This window comes from Cheilinus undulatus, linkage group 17 (assembly GCF_018320785.1).
Source record: "Cheilinus undulatus linkage group 17, ASM1832078v1, whole genome shotgun sequence".
Classification (NCBI taxonomy): domain Eukaryota; kingdom Metazoa; phylum Chordata; class Actinopteri; order Labriformes; family Labridae; genus Cheilinus; species Cheilinus undulatus.
In genome coordinates this window covers 23,515,470-23,532,299 of record NC_054881.1, presented here as the reverse complement: position 1 = coordinate 23,532,299, position 16,830 = coordinate 23,515,470, and the positions used below count along the sequence as shown (strand labels likewise).

Below are 16,830 nucleotides of genomic sequence, written 5' to 3'. Positions count from 1 at the left end.
GGTGCATGTGCTCTCTTCACCTTCTTTGGGCAAAACGGAGATGGTTGAAGACATTACCACTGTAAATACATTTTAAAGTCTCTATGAGGATATTCTGAGGTAGAGAACAGCAGCTCCGAGAGTGTATTTCAGGCTGTATCTCAGGCTATGTTAACATTACCCCTCCTGTGTTGTATATGAGCTATTCTGTGGTTCTTCACACAAGCTGGGATGTGGTACAAGTAAACACACTCTGTTCTCTACCTCTTTATATCCACGTATCGCCTTTGTCATGTTATCTCCAGCAACTATGTGATGGTGTCACAGCTAGTGTTAATGTTGTTGGCTAAAACTGTCGACTACCTTTTTTTCATGAGGAAAATGAGAAAAGACTAGCTCAAAAAATATCTTTGATGACCAAAACTCTGACAATAGTAAGCTGAGTTTTCATCCAGGAGACTAAATGAGACTAAAATATAATTCATTTTTTTGTTGGACAATAAAAATCCATGATATGCGAGAGCACAAGCTGTTAGGTAGGATGATTACGTAGCTCCTTCTCCTTTCAGCTGTAGAAAACAGGGATACTAAGTTTGACAGGGTGCATCGATCAAGTAATAAATGATGGAAACCTATAATTTTAAATTAGGACTTTATGCTCTATTTTCCCCCAGTGAACCTACCTGTACTGAACCATGACCCCAAAACTGAGGTACAAACCAAACTGTGATCTCTGTGAAACATCACACCCTTAGTAAAGACTGTAAATAACAGCTGCTCCTAGCATAATTAAGATTTTTACAACTGACTCAGTTGCTTAAAAGGGAAAAAAGCAAACTTAATTGTTGTTTAGCTTCGCTGCTTTCTACATCAAATACTTAAGGCATATAAGGTTTAAAAACATAAATTAACTGTCTTTCTAATTATATTTGAATAAATAACTTATCTTCTAGTTTTGAACCTTGGTCAATTTATTCTGGGAAAGTAGGTATATATATGTGAGAACAAGGCTGGCCACATACAGACAGTTCATACCAATTATGCAACAAGCTCATTTTCATAGTGTCATTGTTTGCCTGCAGTTTTTAACCCTTTGCTTCCTTTGAAGTGATTCAGTTCCGGGTTTTTTAGAAATATTGTAGGTAGGGAAGCACAGATGCATTGATTTAATATTGGTTTCAGCCAGTATCAGCCCTGTTTATGAAAATTGGCCAAATATGTGCCACAACGTTTTTAAGATGAATAACAATTACTTATGCATTAGTGAATTAAGGTGATGGAGGTGCTCATTTAAAGTCTATTTGTATTGTTATTTATTTGGTAAGGAAATGTAATAGTAGGCTCAATCCACAAGCCATTTATGGTAATAAATGAGTCACTTTTAATAAAAAGAACGTTTATTGTGAAAAAGGGCTGGCTATTAAATAGATAGTTCAGGTGGGTGCAGATTTTTTTCCAAACCCACATTATGTTACAGCTGTGCAAATTCTTCCCTCTGAGCAAAACGGCAGAGCCCCATTTTTAAGATGTGTTTGTCATCACATGAAAATATATGTAATACAGCACATACAATAAAAGACAGAAGACATAAGTGCAGACAAAACAGTGAGTTTTGTCCCCCGCCCCCTTCATCACACCCCCATATTTTGGCCTGGTTTTATGAAATTCACAGATTTATGAATGAATGAGATTTTATATCTACTGAGTTATCTCCTCTTATTTTTACTGGGACCTTGTAACGTTGACCTGAGGGGTGCCGCTCACATTGAGAGTATAAATTCCTCCATTTTGATGAAATAACACAACGTTAAGGCGCTGACACTGCAGATGGATGACACCAAGATGTCAAAGAAATTGAGATGTACTGCACATTCACCATCTGCCCCCTGTGTGAAAGAGCATCTGGGCTTGAGTGGGACGCTTTCTGGACTTGTTACTGATGTCATAACTCCTGCAAAGGTTACACAATAATATTTTGCTTATCCAGTGGTGTTAAAAGTGTTGTTTTTCTTTAGAAGCTGTTTAACTTGAACCTTTTTGTAAGAGTTTGGATATTAAGGGCAGAACGTTGCAGAAACACAATGCTTTGTATTGTATCTTTGAATGCTGCTTATGTCTTTAGATGACTCAAATATCAAATTAAAATTCACCTTAAAAACATTCTGACATATCTGATGGAACCAGTGTGGTTAATTCAGGTGCATTTTGTTGGAATGCACTAACCCCAGTTCCAAAATTGCTGGGGCGTTTTGTAAAATATCAGTTAGAACAGAATATGGTGATTTGCAATTCATTTTCAACACATATTTAATTGAATACAGCACAAAGACAAGATATTTAATGTGTCAAATTACAAGATTTATAGTGTTAGGGAATATTCACATCTTCTGAATTTGTTTCCTGCTCCTGTCCCAAAAAAGTTGGAACAGGAGCAGAAAACAACTGGGAAAGCTGTAGAATGCTCAAGAAATATCTCGAACATTGCACATGTTAGTAAGTTGATTGGTTACAGATGAGTGCACCATGATTGGATATTAAAGGAGAACTCCTGAAAGGCCCAGTTGTTGCCAATTGCTAATGGTGTGAGGTTCTCCACTTTCACCTCTGAAAGACTATAAGGACAAAATAGTCAGACTCCAACGTTTTACAGTGTTCCCTAACATACATTTTGCTAATGGTGGGCCAAAAACCCCACATTTCAGGGAATGAAAAAAAATTCTGTAATTTTCAATTTATGTAACACTGGATGGTCACAGCGTATTTTTGACACTTTTTATTGCTTTGAAATTGGTTTAAACACAATAATAATAATAATAATAATAATAATAATAATAATAATAATAAAAATGATTTGCAAGAGATTAAAAGATTTCACTATGTGCAGTCCATAAGATCATTGAAGGTTCAGAGAGTGTGGAGAAATCTGTGCATGTAAGGGGCAAGACCTTAAAACAAAATTGTATGCCCATGACCTTTGATCCTTCAGGCAGTACTGCATTAAAAATGGGCATCATCCTATGATAGATATTTAGGAACACTTTAGAAAACCGTTGTCGGTGAACACAGCACATCACTGCATCTACAAATTTAAGCTGAGACTCTACTATGCAAGCAAAATCCATGTATGAACAACAATAAGAAGCATTGCTGACTTCTCTGGGCACAAGCTCATCTGAGATGAACGGACCTGGGATAGTGGAATAGTGTGCGGTGGTCTGATGAGTCCATGTTTCACTGGTTTTGGAAATAATGGCCTCTTGAGTCCTCTGGGCTAAAGAGGAAAAGAGCCATCCATGCAGAGTTATGACAGCATGGCTTCACAGTAAATGTGTTGGGTTCAAGACTGCACTTTGTATAGTCCAGACCTGACTCCAATTGAAAATATATGGCGCATTATGAAGTGAATAATTTGACAATGAAAATCCAGTAGTGCAACTCAAGATAGACATCAAGCTAGTGTGGGAAAACATTACTCTTTCAGTACTTCAGCAATGAGTGTCTTCAGTCCCCCAGAGCTTTCGAAAAAAAGTGATGTAACATGGTGTCTCATTTTTTTTGGAACATGTTGCAGGTACAACAGTTTATTAGTCTGAACATTAAATGGCTTGTGTTCATGCTGTTTTACATTGAGTAGAAGTTCAAAAGGATTTGCAAATCACTGTCTTCCATCTTCATTCACATTTTACAAAACGTCCCACCTTTTTTTTTTGACTTGGGTTTGTATAATTGTATTTGCATATCCCTTTTTCAAATCATCCATACATTATGCAGCAATCCTAAGCTTTTCAGTTTTGTCTCAGGATGAAAATCAGATTTACTGTTGCATTACTAATCTAGCCTAGAAATGGGAGCAGTGTTAGCAGGGCACCAGTAAGCAGATCCTTTTGAAGGCTGCTGACATTCTCACACCTTCTAGTAACACGCTGTGACTCTCAGGCTACATCAGATTAGACACGGCTGTAAATAAGCAACAACGTAGCTGTAGCTGGAAATGAGTGCAAACGGCACTCAAGCAAATCACACCCAGGCAGGGGCAGCGTACCTCTGGATGACTTCTGCTGAATCCTGCTCCCTCTCTCTCCTCTTTCTCTGCATAAATCCCCGGAAAGCCCTGCCAGGATGTGGCACAGTATTAAAGGGATGAGAGAGAGGGAGAATGCTGGCGGAGCAAGGGGTAGGAGAGTGCGGGGAGGCTGATGCCAGGACATTTAGCTGCAGGGTTTATTTGGTTGTGAAAGGGAGGCAGCATCTAGCTTTGAATATATAGACCTGACGTCAGATCACATCATTAGCTAAAATCCCATTTTCAAATGAGTCTGTATGTGATCTAAACCTTATTCCAATAAGACACCGAGCTTGTGATCTTATGTTCCTTCTTGGTCACACCAAATTTGATTTGATTGAACAAGTTTGTTGTGGAGGAATTTTATCATTTCTGCTACTTTCCCAGGTTCAGTTTCTGACTCATTATTTGGAACACTTTTAAGGCGTGGGGAGATTTGTTCATGCATTTCCTCATTGAACTACAGGAGGCAACACTTCCACGCCATAGAGGAGCACATTCTCTTATAATGTGGGTCAGATACTGGTTTGTTGTGTAAATTTTCTGCACTAGAGCTGTATTCAACAAGTTAAATATTGATGGATTAGACAGCAGAGTTGTTATCCTTGCTTGCCATTCCTTTAAATCAGTTGAAACTTTCCAAAATGTTCTGGCTCACAGACAGTGATACCAGTGTGCTCAGGCTGGACTTTTATGTGTCAAAGTACAAACATGGTGTGAAATGCATCACTGTCGATGTGTGATTGTGTTTTCAACAGTCTTAATTGTCCTTAAACAGGAAAGGTGCCATCTTGCAATGCTGTGAAGCTGATGAACATTTGTCAATAGCAAAGACGGAGCCAGAGATAGAGCATCTCCAACAAAGCTTAACATAACTGTGTCTGTGCGAAGAATTTAGAAGTGATGGAAAATAGAATGTAAAATTCCCCCATAAAAAAAAAATGTCATTTTAATGGCTGAGACTGATGGGTTTTTTTTCTCCAGATGTTCATGTTGTCAACAAATCCCATAAAAATAGTGGTAACTTATCTTCAATTTCTGACTGTCAAACAACTCCGAGGCACTAAGCCTCAGGTTCTGGAGTACCTGTGTGCAGATACTTCTAAAAAGCATTGAACAGTTTTGAAAATGAACTAAGGTGCCAAAAACCATAATGTTAGCTCTTCTGAATCAACATTCTACATAGTACCACCATATTAATATCCATTTTAGTAGCTGCTTTAAACCATGGGACTGTATCTTTAGTTGATATATATAGTAGTAACGATGTATAGTTGTACTAGGGCACACCCTCACTGTCATCAAGGCACACCATTTGGGAACCATTACCCTATATCATTAGACATTACATAACCAATGCATTAAATCTGATTTGCCTTTCATTTTTGATCATTTGCTTTGCTAAAAGTGGTATTAAGGTTTCTCAGTTCAGGTCTTAAAAGGTCTTATATTTCCTTTTTAAAACTGCTTAGGAACCTTGCATACAGTCAGGCCAGGTTTACACTGGAATAATCAACTGAAAATAGAATTATTTTATTTGTCAAAAAGTTTCACATGTATTTGATAATGTTTTGCTAATGCACACGGATCAGAAAAATTGACTAAGAACACGGTAGTATATATGCTAGGCCAGTAGGTGGCAGTTTGATTTTGGAATGAAACAACACGCACACACACACTTCCATCTTTTGAGTAGATGGGTGTAAACATCAAGCAGCAAGCTCCGTGGTTAAAAAAATAAAAGCCAAGGAAGAAAAGCAAAAACTGCAGTTCCTTGAGTATCCACTTGAGGCTGGCTGCAAGAGCAATTGAAATCACGTAAGTAACCCACGATAAAAACAAATGATTTGTAAATCAGAAAGAAACATATCTACTGCCTTGTTCAAAAAACGATTTTTGTCTGAATAGGTTCTTTGCAGTCACGTGGTACTGATGATGCGCAAATGTCTGTTGGGGGTCAGGAAGTGGGGGACAGCCATGACTGGAAATGGATAAAAGTTCGTACCTCAAAGCTCTAAATAGACCTGTGTGTTGCAATTATCATCCAAAAATGTTTTACATACACTTTAAATGCTTTTCATAGTCATAAGTAGTTCAATACATGATCTTTTTGGTAGTGTTTCTCTATGCAGAAATCACTTCTTGCCTCCCAAGCGGAGTTCTTCGCTGCTGCATGACATAATCTGAAAGGAGTCTATAATACCTTGTGAGCTCACACTGAACTTTTGGTTCATATAAGAATATTGATTAATACATTGATCAAAGCGTGGCTTATATAAATGAAAGGTGGCACGATGTAGCTTTTTTGTCAGGAGGCTTAAGACCCGCCACAACTCCCCCTCTGTTTTTTGATTAACCTAAAGTTAGGTTCAGTCACAGTTTTCAATAAGGTGGCACTGTGGATTGGACTCAGAGTAACAGGTAAGTAAAATGTTTTTGTCATCAGAGACTGCTGTTGACTGGAACCTTGATGTGCATGTGTCCAAGTCTCCGTTTTCAGAGCGAACTCCTCATTGCCAGTTAACATGGCAATGAAAAAAGTGTTCTTAAAAAAAAAAAAAAAAAAAACAGTTCACAATTTGGAAACTGTCTTTAAAACTTTCTGGTAAACAAACAGCTAAATGAAAAGTTACCATTTGGGATGAAATTGTCATTGTGTAAAGGTGGCCAAAGTAAGATGAATTTGCCTCTTCATTGTTTCATTTTTTTTCTTTTTATGGGACTTGTTGAAACAAATATTTCACTAACTTCCTCCTTTTATTGACTGTAAGAGCTAAAAAACACATGCTGATTTGGTTTGGGCTAGTAGCTAGATGTTAACTTGGTCAACAGACAAATAACCAGAAATTGTTTATGAGCAGCTTTGGTTAGTTGGTTTAGTTAGGAAAGCTGTGGTTAGAGCTGGGGTTGTGCAGTATGAATTGTTAAGGCTTGGCTTGGTTTAAGCATGACACGTTTTTGTTGCTTAACCTAATTCTCAACTAGCTTATAGCTTCAAGATACCCTCAACGTATACTCCAAATTTAGGCTAATTCAGGTTTCAGTACATTTTTACAATAGGGGCAAACTTATATATTGCTACTGCCTGTGACTTACTTAGCTGTTGCTAAAATTTGACTTCTTTTATGTGCAACTTATGAAAAATTTCCACTGGAATTATCTTAAGATCTTTCACTATACATGCTTATTATAAAGACGTCTCCTGATTAGCTATCAAAGTCAGCTCCAAACACATGTGATGTCGCCCAGCACTGTCTCTATGAGAACTGGCGAAGACAGTGGAGCAGGATTAATGTACTAACAGGACTGCCACAAAAAAACTTGAACTGCCAGACTCTATCCATCTCTGTGGCCTAATTTGAGAGGGATGTGTGTGTGTGCCAAACTGACAGAACTGCTGGGTGGAAGTGAGCTAACAGGGTTTAGGTCAGCCAAGAAAAAGGCGGACATTTTCCTGACCTGTTCTTGGCAAGCTTACTCGGCTGCAGTGGATTACCCTGGACTTTATCCCTGCTTATGCTCAAAAATCCTCTAACTCAATTTCTTCCTCTTTGGCCGATTTTACATTAATTAGAATACAATATCTCCTCAAGTAGGTTTCTACCTCAGAATACATAACTGTAAATCAAATGGTGAGCAATGATTCTTTAGTTTTTAATGTGTGCTGTCTTGTTAGTAAGGCCAGAATGATCCAAACAAGTTTTTAAGAGATTCAGAGAAATCCACCCACTCGCATTCAGACAGGCCTCACACAGCCCAAGAATGAAGGTTAAATGGTGGGCTTTGAGTTGAGGAAAAGCAGTTAAGACCAAGGATAGCAAGCAGGCAGGGAAGTATACTTACGAAATCCTGTTTGTGTGCCCCATGATGAATTCCACGAATAAAGAGGAGAGAGGAGAAAAAGCACAGGTTAGGCTTTCGTGAGAAAAAACTGGCAGAACAGACCCAGAGAGTCATTGATGACCTCCATGAATAGAGTCAAATGCAGAGCAACATAATTGCTGCCTGTGATTATTTAATTGACCAAATGACTCTAGACATGTTGTAACACTAATCTAATAGAATATGAGACATTTGAGGCTGTAAGAAAAAAGGCAGGATTTCAAGAGTGACAGGCAGCTAGCTGGAAGCTTCCAGAGATTTTACATTTTGATATGAAGAGATTGTGATAAGGCTGCAGGTGGTTTGAAGACAGAATGTCAGCTTGCTCTCATACTCAGACGCTTCGAAGCTTTAGGACACCGACACACACAGTTGAATTTTACCTCGAACAAGTGCCTTTTTTCTTCTTCCTTTCAGCCTGAGTGAATGTGTGCTGCATGTTGGCTGCATCTCTTTGCTGTCACAGCCCTGCCTTTCCTCCTGAGTCTTACCTCAATAAATCTGACAAATGATGATTCATTGTTTAACTGTCCTAACGACTGTTGGGTGTGTTGCCATGAAATCTTAAACACATATTCATGGTCTGCAGAGGATACATTGATCATCCCTGATGACTTTCTCAAACACCATAATCTCAACAAATATTTCACCATGCAGTTAGTTTGTTAATTGCTTTAATTTTTAGAATTTCTAAGACTGGAAGCAGTCTTTTAACTTTGTAGTTGTGGCCATATACAGTGCCAATAAAAAGTATTCACCCCCTTTGATGTTTTACCTGTTTGCTGATCTGTCAGGTTGCATGGGAATGGGGCATGAACAGCCCTTTTAAAGTCCAGCCACAAATATTCTATTGGATTTAGGTTACGGCTTTGACTCGGCCACTCAGGAACATCTACCTTGTTATGTTTAGAACATTTCTGTGTAGCTTTCGCTGTTTGCATTGGTCACTGTCTTGCTGGAAAATAAATCTTCTCCCAATCCGTAGTTCTCTTGCAGACTGAATGAGAGTGTCCTCCAGGATTTTCCTATATTTCACCACATTAATTTTACCCAGTACCTCTACAAGCCTTGTAGGTCTGCCTGCTGAGAAGCATCCCCATAGCATGATGCTGCCTCCATTGTGCTTCAAAGTGGGGGTGTTGTGTTTGTGGTGATATGTAGTATTTGGTGTCTGCCAAACAGAGTGGCCTGTTTTATGGTCAAAGAGCACCATTTTAATCTCATCAGACCAAAGAACTTTCTTCCCCTTGGCCATGGAGTCTCTCTCATGCCTTCTGGTAAACTCTAATCAATATTTAATATGAGTTTCTTCAACAGTGGCTTTCTCTTTGCCACTTTCCCATAAAGTTCTGACTGGTGAAGAACCCGGGCAACAGTTTTTTTATGCAGTCTTTCCCATCTTAGCTGCTGAAGCTTAAAACTCCTTCAGAGTAGTCATAGGTGTCTTGTGGCCTCTCTCACTAGTCTCCTTCTTGCAAAGTCACTCTAGGCTGATGTGCCATATTCCTTACATTTCTTGATGATGGATTTAACTGAACTCTGGAAATGTTCAGTGCTTTGGATTTTTTTTTATCCATCCCCTGACATGGACTTTTCAATAACCTTTTCTCTGAGTTGCTTGGAGCGTTTTTTGTCTTCATGGTGTAATGGTTGCCAGGAATACTGATTAACCAGTGACTGGAGCTTCCAGACATGTGTCTTTATACTCCAGTGACTTGAGACACATTCACTACACTCAGGTGATCCCCAATTTAATAATTGTGAGACTTCTAGCACCAATTGACTGGACCTCTGTTTAACTAGGTCAGTCCCTTATGAATATTTATGCAATCACTTATTTTAACTTAAATATTTACATTCAATCCACATAATTTTGTAAAAAAAAAATCTGTTTTCACTTTAACCTTAAAGAATTGGGTTTTTTGTGTGTATTTTTGTCTGAAAGCCAAATTATATTGGCCGTGATTGATTTATAAAATCAGTAAAAGTGTAAAACATCGATGTTTGCTGCTTCAAGGGGTTGAATACTTTTTATAGGCGCTGTATCAGCAGTATGAATCACATATCGGTGTAGATTCTTTTTCTTGTTATTATTATATGCAAGGGTTTCATTGGTTTCTGTCATCATGCCATGAAAATTCATTGCCAGATTCTTGAAGTATATTTCCAAAATTGTCACAACATTTAACTTTGCATTTAAAGACAAATAGTGCTATTATAAAGTTAACTTGTAACTAGAGGAATGATCATGAAAATGTGGTCATATTTTTGCTGTTCAGCAACAGTAAAATAGTCAAATGTTTCTTGAGAAGCAACAACAAGCTCCAGTACTTTAACCTGAACAAATTCAATAAATAACAAAAAGAATTGATAAATATGATGGATTGTCCACCTTGAGCAAGCTTTAAGGGCCAGCTTGCTGAGTGTTATAGCTTACTGGAAAGAAAATCAATGTCAGCCAGGGAGCTGACAGATCAATCTTTAAACCTATAGCAAGCTTTGGAAAATGGTTTGTGTTGAGTTAGGGTGCAATTTGTAGTTAATGACCTAAAACGTGCAAAAACACCAGCTACATCTTTCAGATAGAACATACACTATAAATATGTCTCTATGTCTGTGCACATGCAAGTTTCATATGTGTGATTTGAGGTTTAACACTCACGCCTGCATGGTTGTTGTGGCAGTTTGAAAGCTGAACATGTTTTCCTTGGGGAACCAGTTAGTGTCCTCTGCAACAGGAGAAAAAAAATGATGATTCCAAGATTAAGAGAAAACAAATGGAAAAATGTATATATTCATTAATCAAATATTGTATTAAATGTATTGGCAATATGAAAGCACAAATTAGCGACAGCACCAGCACTTCACAGTCCACCACTCCACAAATTGAGAGAGGGAGACACACAGAAGGAGACAGCAGAGGAGAGAAACGGGGAGACGAAGAGTCAGAAATACAGACCAGCACGCTACATCCAACATCAAACCCTCAATCCCCCACCAGACCTGAGAAGAAATAGATTTGAACATGTGTGTTGGAACAATACTAGCTGACATTAAACAGCTTTACAGGTTAAAAACAGCTTCAATGGTAAATAACCTTTATTGGATAGAGGAGTACAGTGGATAGTCAGAAACAGGGAAGAGAGTGGGGAGAGACATGTGGTAAAGGTCCACAGGCTGGATTCGTACATGGGTCGCACCATAAACCACTAAGCCATCTGCGTGCCCCCATTAAATAACTTTTTATATCAGAAATGATAAACTCAAATAACCTATAATAACCTAGTCAGGCAGGATTAAAAGGGATGTTTCCTTGTCATTCTATAATAAGTTTCTTATTCAAGGGTGAATAACTTGTCATTTCTTAACAAATCCTTATAACAGAAATAAAAAAGTGTGATTTAATTTTTTGCTGATGACATTGCTCTGTTCCTTAAGGAAACCCTAATAGGACATGCATTCATACATTTTATTTTTCTCCATTTCCCTTTTAATATCTAGTAGATTTTGGTTGTTTTCTTGAGATCTAAGATGTCTATCAAGATATCATTGGATAACAACACTGGTTTTCCTGTGATTGCTTTTAATTTTTCACGCTATCTATCTCTGAAAGGAAGTGCTGTAATTTTCAGATCGAACATGATTCCAGTTTGTTTTTTACAACTTCATTCCTGAACAAAGTCTGGCAGCTAAATTCACGAAATAACCACATTGCAAACATTCAGACGAAGCAAAATTTCATGAATAAAACAGAAAAAATGTCAGAGTATAGTCTTGGCCAGACTGTCTTGGCATAATCAGATACCTCTGGAGCTGAAGAGTAAAACATTTATACTTGCTAGCTTCCTATCTCATGGGTGATGACTAGGCATGAAGACTGTTAATATTCATTGTTAATTATGTGATCCTCCTTATTGATTGGAGTCCTTATTGATACTGCTATCGATACTTTTTTACTGTTTGATGGAAGGACAAAACAACAAAACATTTTTAACAAGTGTTGTGCGCTGAGGAGAGCTCGAGTTAAGCTGAAAAAGTCATTTTTCCATCAGTACTATCTAATTTATATTGATGAAGTAACAAACTCCTTCACTTTTCTATTTCACTGTCTTGTCATAAACTGAGTTTTTATTTCCTTGATGTGACAGTTACACAAATCAAGGCATTTAAATTTTTTTCGTCATTTTTACTAAACTAACCTTAAATGCATCATGATGTTACTGTCTATATGCTCATTAAGTGTGCTAATTAGTTGTAGTTTTGATGATTTTACCATAATTTCAACATTGAATTAATATTTGTACCTAGCAGGACTTTCTACAAAATTTGGGAACAATTTCCAGTGCTCTTCTGAGCAGCTGGAAAAAGAATTGTCTTGTTGCAGCTCAAGCCATTGTTATGGTTGAATGCTACTCCCAAAGCAGCTGGAGTCCTTTTTCTTTAAGATGAGAGTTGAAGGTACCACATTTTGGTTTATTTTGATGCACAATGCCGGTGTGCTTTGAGTCTATAGCTCTCCCTGCAAGAGGTGTGTTTGTTTTTGCATCAGTGATAACATAATGTTACATCACTGAGCCCATAAAAATCAAAAGCAGTATTAATAAACTAAAATGCTGTTGAACTCTGAAAAAATACAGAACCAGGTTTTTATGTTCCCAGGTTTTGACCTCCATCCCTAGTGATAGCAGAGGAGAAGGACGTCCTTTTAGTATAGTCGGTGGGGTCAGCAGGTTTGAATGGATTGATTGTTTTGAGTCTGTGAGAGCAGGGTGTTCATGCAACTCTCAAAGTTTGTTGTGTTTTTAATAGTTTTGACATTCATACAGTCAGTGTTGGTGAGATACTACTCTCAGTCATGTTTTTGTTTGTGTTTGGCATTTGTCAAGTGGTTTTGCATGCACAGTGTACGTTTGAATTTCAAAGATTTGCTTGGAAAAGGCATTGGGGCAGCTGCTTGCTTTGTTATTAATGAACCCAAGCTTATTACTTGACATTTGCATGGTGGTTTTTCTTGGTCAGTAAAATAAATCAAATGCTATTTCATCTCTGGTCTGGCACCAAACCCCGCAAATCCCAGCCACAGGGTCTCATCACGAACGAACCCTCCCGCCCATGTTTGGACCTCGGCAGCTCTCCCTTTCTCTGTGTCCTCCGCCCTCTCACCTCTCTCCAGCCCAGTCATCCGGTCCACACTCCACATCCGCTCTAGCCGTCGGTGCTGCTTGCCTGCCTCACGGGACGTGCTCTCCAGATCCAGAGAGCCTTGGCTCCTTGAGGGGGCACCACCACATGAGTCACAGGCCAACCCACTGCACTCTGCCTCCCCTTTTCCACCTTCTCCCCAGCTGCGGATGTTGTGGGCGCTGACTGAGGTCTGCAGTGGAGGCTGAGACAGGTGATGGTGGTGATGGTGTTGTACATGATGGTGGGGTCCAGAGATATTTAGAGACTGCTGCTGCTGCTGGTTGCTACTGCTGCTTGCACTTGCCCCTCCAGTGCTGGAGGAGGTGTTGGTGACTGATATGCCACTGTGGTGATGGTGATTCCCGTGGTGGTTGCTATGATGGTGACTCCCACTGCTGCTGCTGGTGGTGCCACGCCCGCTGCTGGCATGGTGGTACTGAGTTGGTGATGATGAGGTGGAGGAAGGGGAGGTGGACGGCTGGACCAAGCCACCTTTGGATACCAGCCTGCCACTCCCCGACTTCTCCTTTAGGACGTCCAGTTCTAGGCTCTCTTTGCTGCCCCGACCGCTGCTCATCAGCATACCGCGCTGGGTGGTGATGGTATAGACGCGGGCCGGCTGCAGGGTGCACTCCACGCTCTTCTGCTGGTCCTCCTCAGCTGAGAAGCTGCGCTCGAGGGAAAGACGTGCTGGCTTTGTAGAGATGGTGATGGAAGGAGGTGGTGGCTGGAGTAAGCCCAGTGGGGGCTTCACCGGGCTCGGCTTGTTGTTGTTCTCAAAGCCCTTGGTTGTGTTAGAGGTGGGATGGAGGTGGTTGTTGTTGCAGGGGCCAATCTTGTCACTTGGCGATTCCGGGTCGGGACCCACCAAGGTTTCACACAGGAGATGGGCTAGTAATACAGCAACAAAGACAAAAAGAAGTGTTAACACTAGAAAGACAAGAGGTCTGAACCCACTAGAAAAACTGCGACAGGTCATTTGACTGCTAGATCACAAATTCTGTTTTCCCTGATAATAGGTACACAATACAAAGAGAAATATTTTCATTGTGTCGGGATATCTCTTTCAGTTAAATAACACAAAATGTTCATTTTAACAAATTTATTTAGGCATTTTTCATTATTATTTTTTTTTTTATCTCATACAGCAATTTGTTGTTTTTGTCAGTGCTAATTTTGCATGTTTGGTAGAACTTCTCTGGACGAAAAATGACGAGCTTTGCTTTGTAAATCTACAGGCAAATTTGGTTTGCAAAGATAAAGATTAAAGATAAAATGTTTTGATGACAGCCAAAACAGTGTTTTCTGATGTGCCTCTCTCCATAAAAGCTGGATAGAAGTGATGTCCAAGTATGGTGCCACCTAAAATTATCAGTCAAACTAGGCCTTGATCAGCACCACAGAGCAGCACCTTTATCCTGGCTGTTACCCTCTAAACCTCCTCAGCCTTTTTTAACTGCTTACATTGTCCTTTTAGTCAAAATGAATGTCTGTGGTCTTTCTTGGTAAAAGTGATTACCTTTTCTTCACCCTTTTTGCAATCTATTAAAATGGCATTTTAAATTGAAATAAAGACAGTGTTAGAGGGGCCCGGCTGTAGACTGTAGCTCTCTGAGAACTCATCTTGCAAACCACTACTGTGAAATGTTGTCTCTGTCAGGATTGAGGTGACATGTTTTGCTAATTCAATGTATTTCCTGTTTTTTTCAATTCAACTTTATTTCTAATACAAAGTCTGCAACATTTCATAAATGAAACAGAAAATAAACGTCAGAGGTCTAATCCAGGATTAAGTTATGTATAGACCCGTTTTAGAAGTAGTTTCAACAGTGCCTCACTTTAGTTAGCTACTTGGTAAGTCAATGTGGCTATGTTAGCTTTATACTAAACTTGAGCTTTAGCAAAGGCTGCTAATGCTTGTGTAGCTTTGTTAGCTATGTAGGTAATGTAGCTACATATCTGACATACCTTAGTTAGGTTTAGAAGATCTAGCATAGGCTAACTCAGTTAACTTTGTTAGCTTTAGCTATATGAGCTACAAAGGTATTTTAAGTGGATAAAATATGGGTTAATGAGATTTTTAAAAAATTAAAAGGTGTACAGTCTTCAGCTATGTCACCTACAAAGTTTACATAGCTAAAATATATTTAGCCTATGCTATGTTAGCTACATTAGAGTGTTTTATATGGAGGGCAGGCTTTTTTCCTGTAAGCAGACTGTTGAGGTGGTTTTATTAAATGTTTTACTTTAGTTTTAGCTACATGAGCTATATAGCTATTTTAATTTAATTAAATATGGGTTTTGGCCTATGTTGGCTGTGTTAGTGTTTTGATGGAGGACTGTTTAATTGGCTTATTAAACATTTTGTAATCAGGTTATGCAGGTCTAGCTTTTGACTCCCTTACCTTAACCATTACGCTAAGCCTAACTAGAACTTTTATCAGATTTTATTTGGAATTTTTTATCACATATTTCCATTCTGACAGAGACGGTGTCTCAGAGTTGTGGTTTTCAAAGGGGAATGTCTGAGGATTGGGGTCTGCAGCCAGACTGTCATAGACAGACTTGGAAAAGTCAGGGACCAGCGAAATTATAGGCTTTACTTCAGCAAAGTTGTACATATTACAAAACAGTCAAAATGAGTGTCATGGTCTTTCTAGTGTTAAAGACAGGAAAATCACCAGAGAAAGGGGGGCGAGAGCATTATCATTGTCTTTGTTTGGTTATTAGCTGTTGTAGTGTTGCACTAATGATCGCGGCGTGGCATTTCAGCAGAGGATGAGGTGAAGCAGGTGGGGAGAGGATTAAAGACCACAAAGGAATTAGCAGAGCAGGAAAGAGGGATGGACAGAGACGCTGACCTGATCCGTTTCGGTTTTCAGGGTGAGTGTGGGACAGGTAGTCTCCAAATGCTCTCGCTGCTCTGTGGGGACAATCACACACACATGACACACACAAAGACATTAATTTATGGTTGGACAGGAGGAGGTGAGCGAGGGAACAGAGGAAATGGAAGGGGAGAGGAGAGAGAAGGGCAAGGGAATTGTAAATTATAGAGCTAATTGCCTTCTTTGTGGGCCTGTGCCACCCACAGATTAAGATGCAGCTGTTTTATCTCCGCACTTCAGGCAGCCTCAAACTCAAAGAGGAACTGGGTATGAGACAGCCAGAGGAGATAGACGGAAGGAATTGTTTGACTTTATTTCTCAGTATGACCTCAGTTTGCGTTGGCAGACGTCATTGCAGCTGGCAGATCGTGGGTGTGTTTGTCTTTCTGTTGTTGTTTTGTACACACTGAGTTTTTGTATGGATGTCTCAGAGAAAGCATGATTAATGGATTAAGCTTCATCACCAACACCCATTTGTTTGCGACTTAAGGCTTAAAAAGCCTTAAGTTTTACATCCTGATTGTCCCCATGTTTTTTTTTAAGCCAGAGGTTTCTGTATTCAGACAAGAGGTTCACACTGAAGAGGGGAAAGGGGCTGAAAATGCCAAAGCTACATGCAGCTTATTTTCTAACTTACATGGTAGCTAGAGAACTCTTCTGTTTCCCACACAATTACATCCTTTTCTTATACATGCTTAAAAGAGTTGTTCCAACTTAAGAAGCCAAGAGAGCTTGTGGTAAATACTGAATTCACACCAGTATCTCTTGAGAGAGTAGCAGGTGAACCACACAAACTTGGTCATCTGAAATAATTGTCTTCTCATCACTTCCAGC

General features: G+C 39.3%; 1 protein-coding gene across 3 annotated transcripts in view; it reads right to left on the bottom strand.

The window, feature by feature from the left end:
• The window catches only part of LOC121525649 (NMDA receptor synaptonuclear signaling and neuronal migration factor), a 96,386-nt gene that overhangs the window by 47,527 nt on the left and 32,029 nt on the right, over nt 1-16,830 (bottom strand). The window contains exons 2-6 of one of the 3 annotated variants that reach the window (XM_041811738.1): nt 15,970-16,031; nt 13,088-13,999; nt 10,587-10,653; nt 7,886-7,891; nt 4,022-4,090 (exon numbers count right to left, since the gene is read on the bottom strand). In XM_041811738.1, coding sequence (XP_041667672.1) covers nt 4,022-4,090; nt 7,886-7,891; nt 10,587-10,653; nt 13,088-13,999; nt 15,970-16,031 — 1,116 coding nt within the window. The remainder of the gene's footprint in view (nt 1-4,021; nt 4,091-7,885; nt 7,892-10,586; nt 10,654-13,087; nt 14,000-15,969; nt 16,032-16,830) is intronic. The other 2 variants (XM_041811740.1, XM_041811741.1) reach the window with 2 other exon arrangements.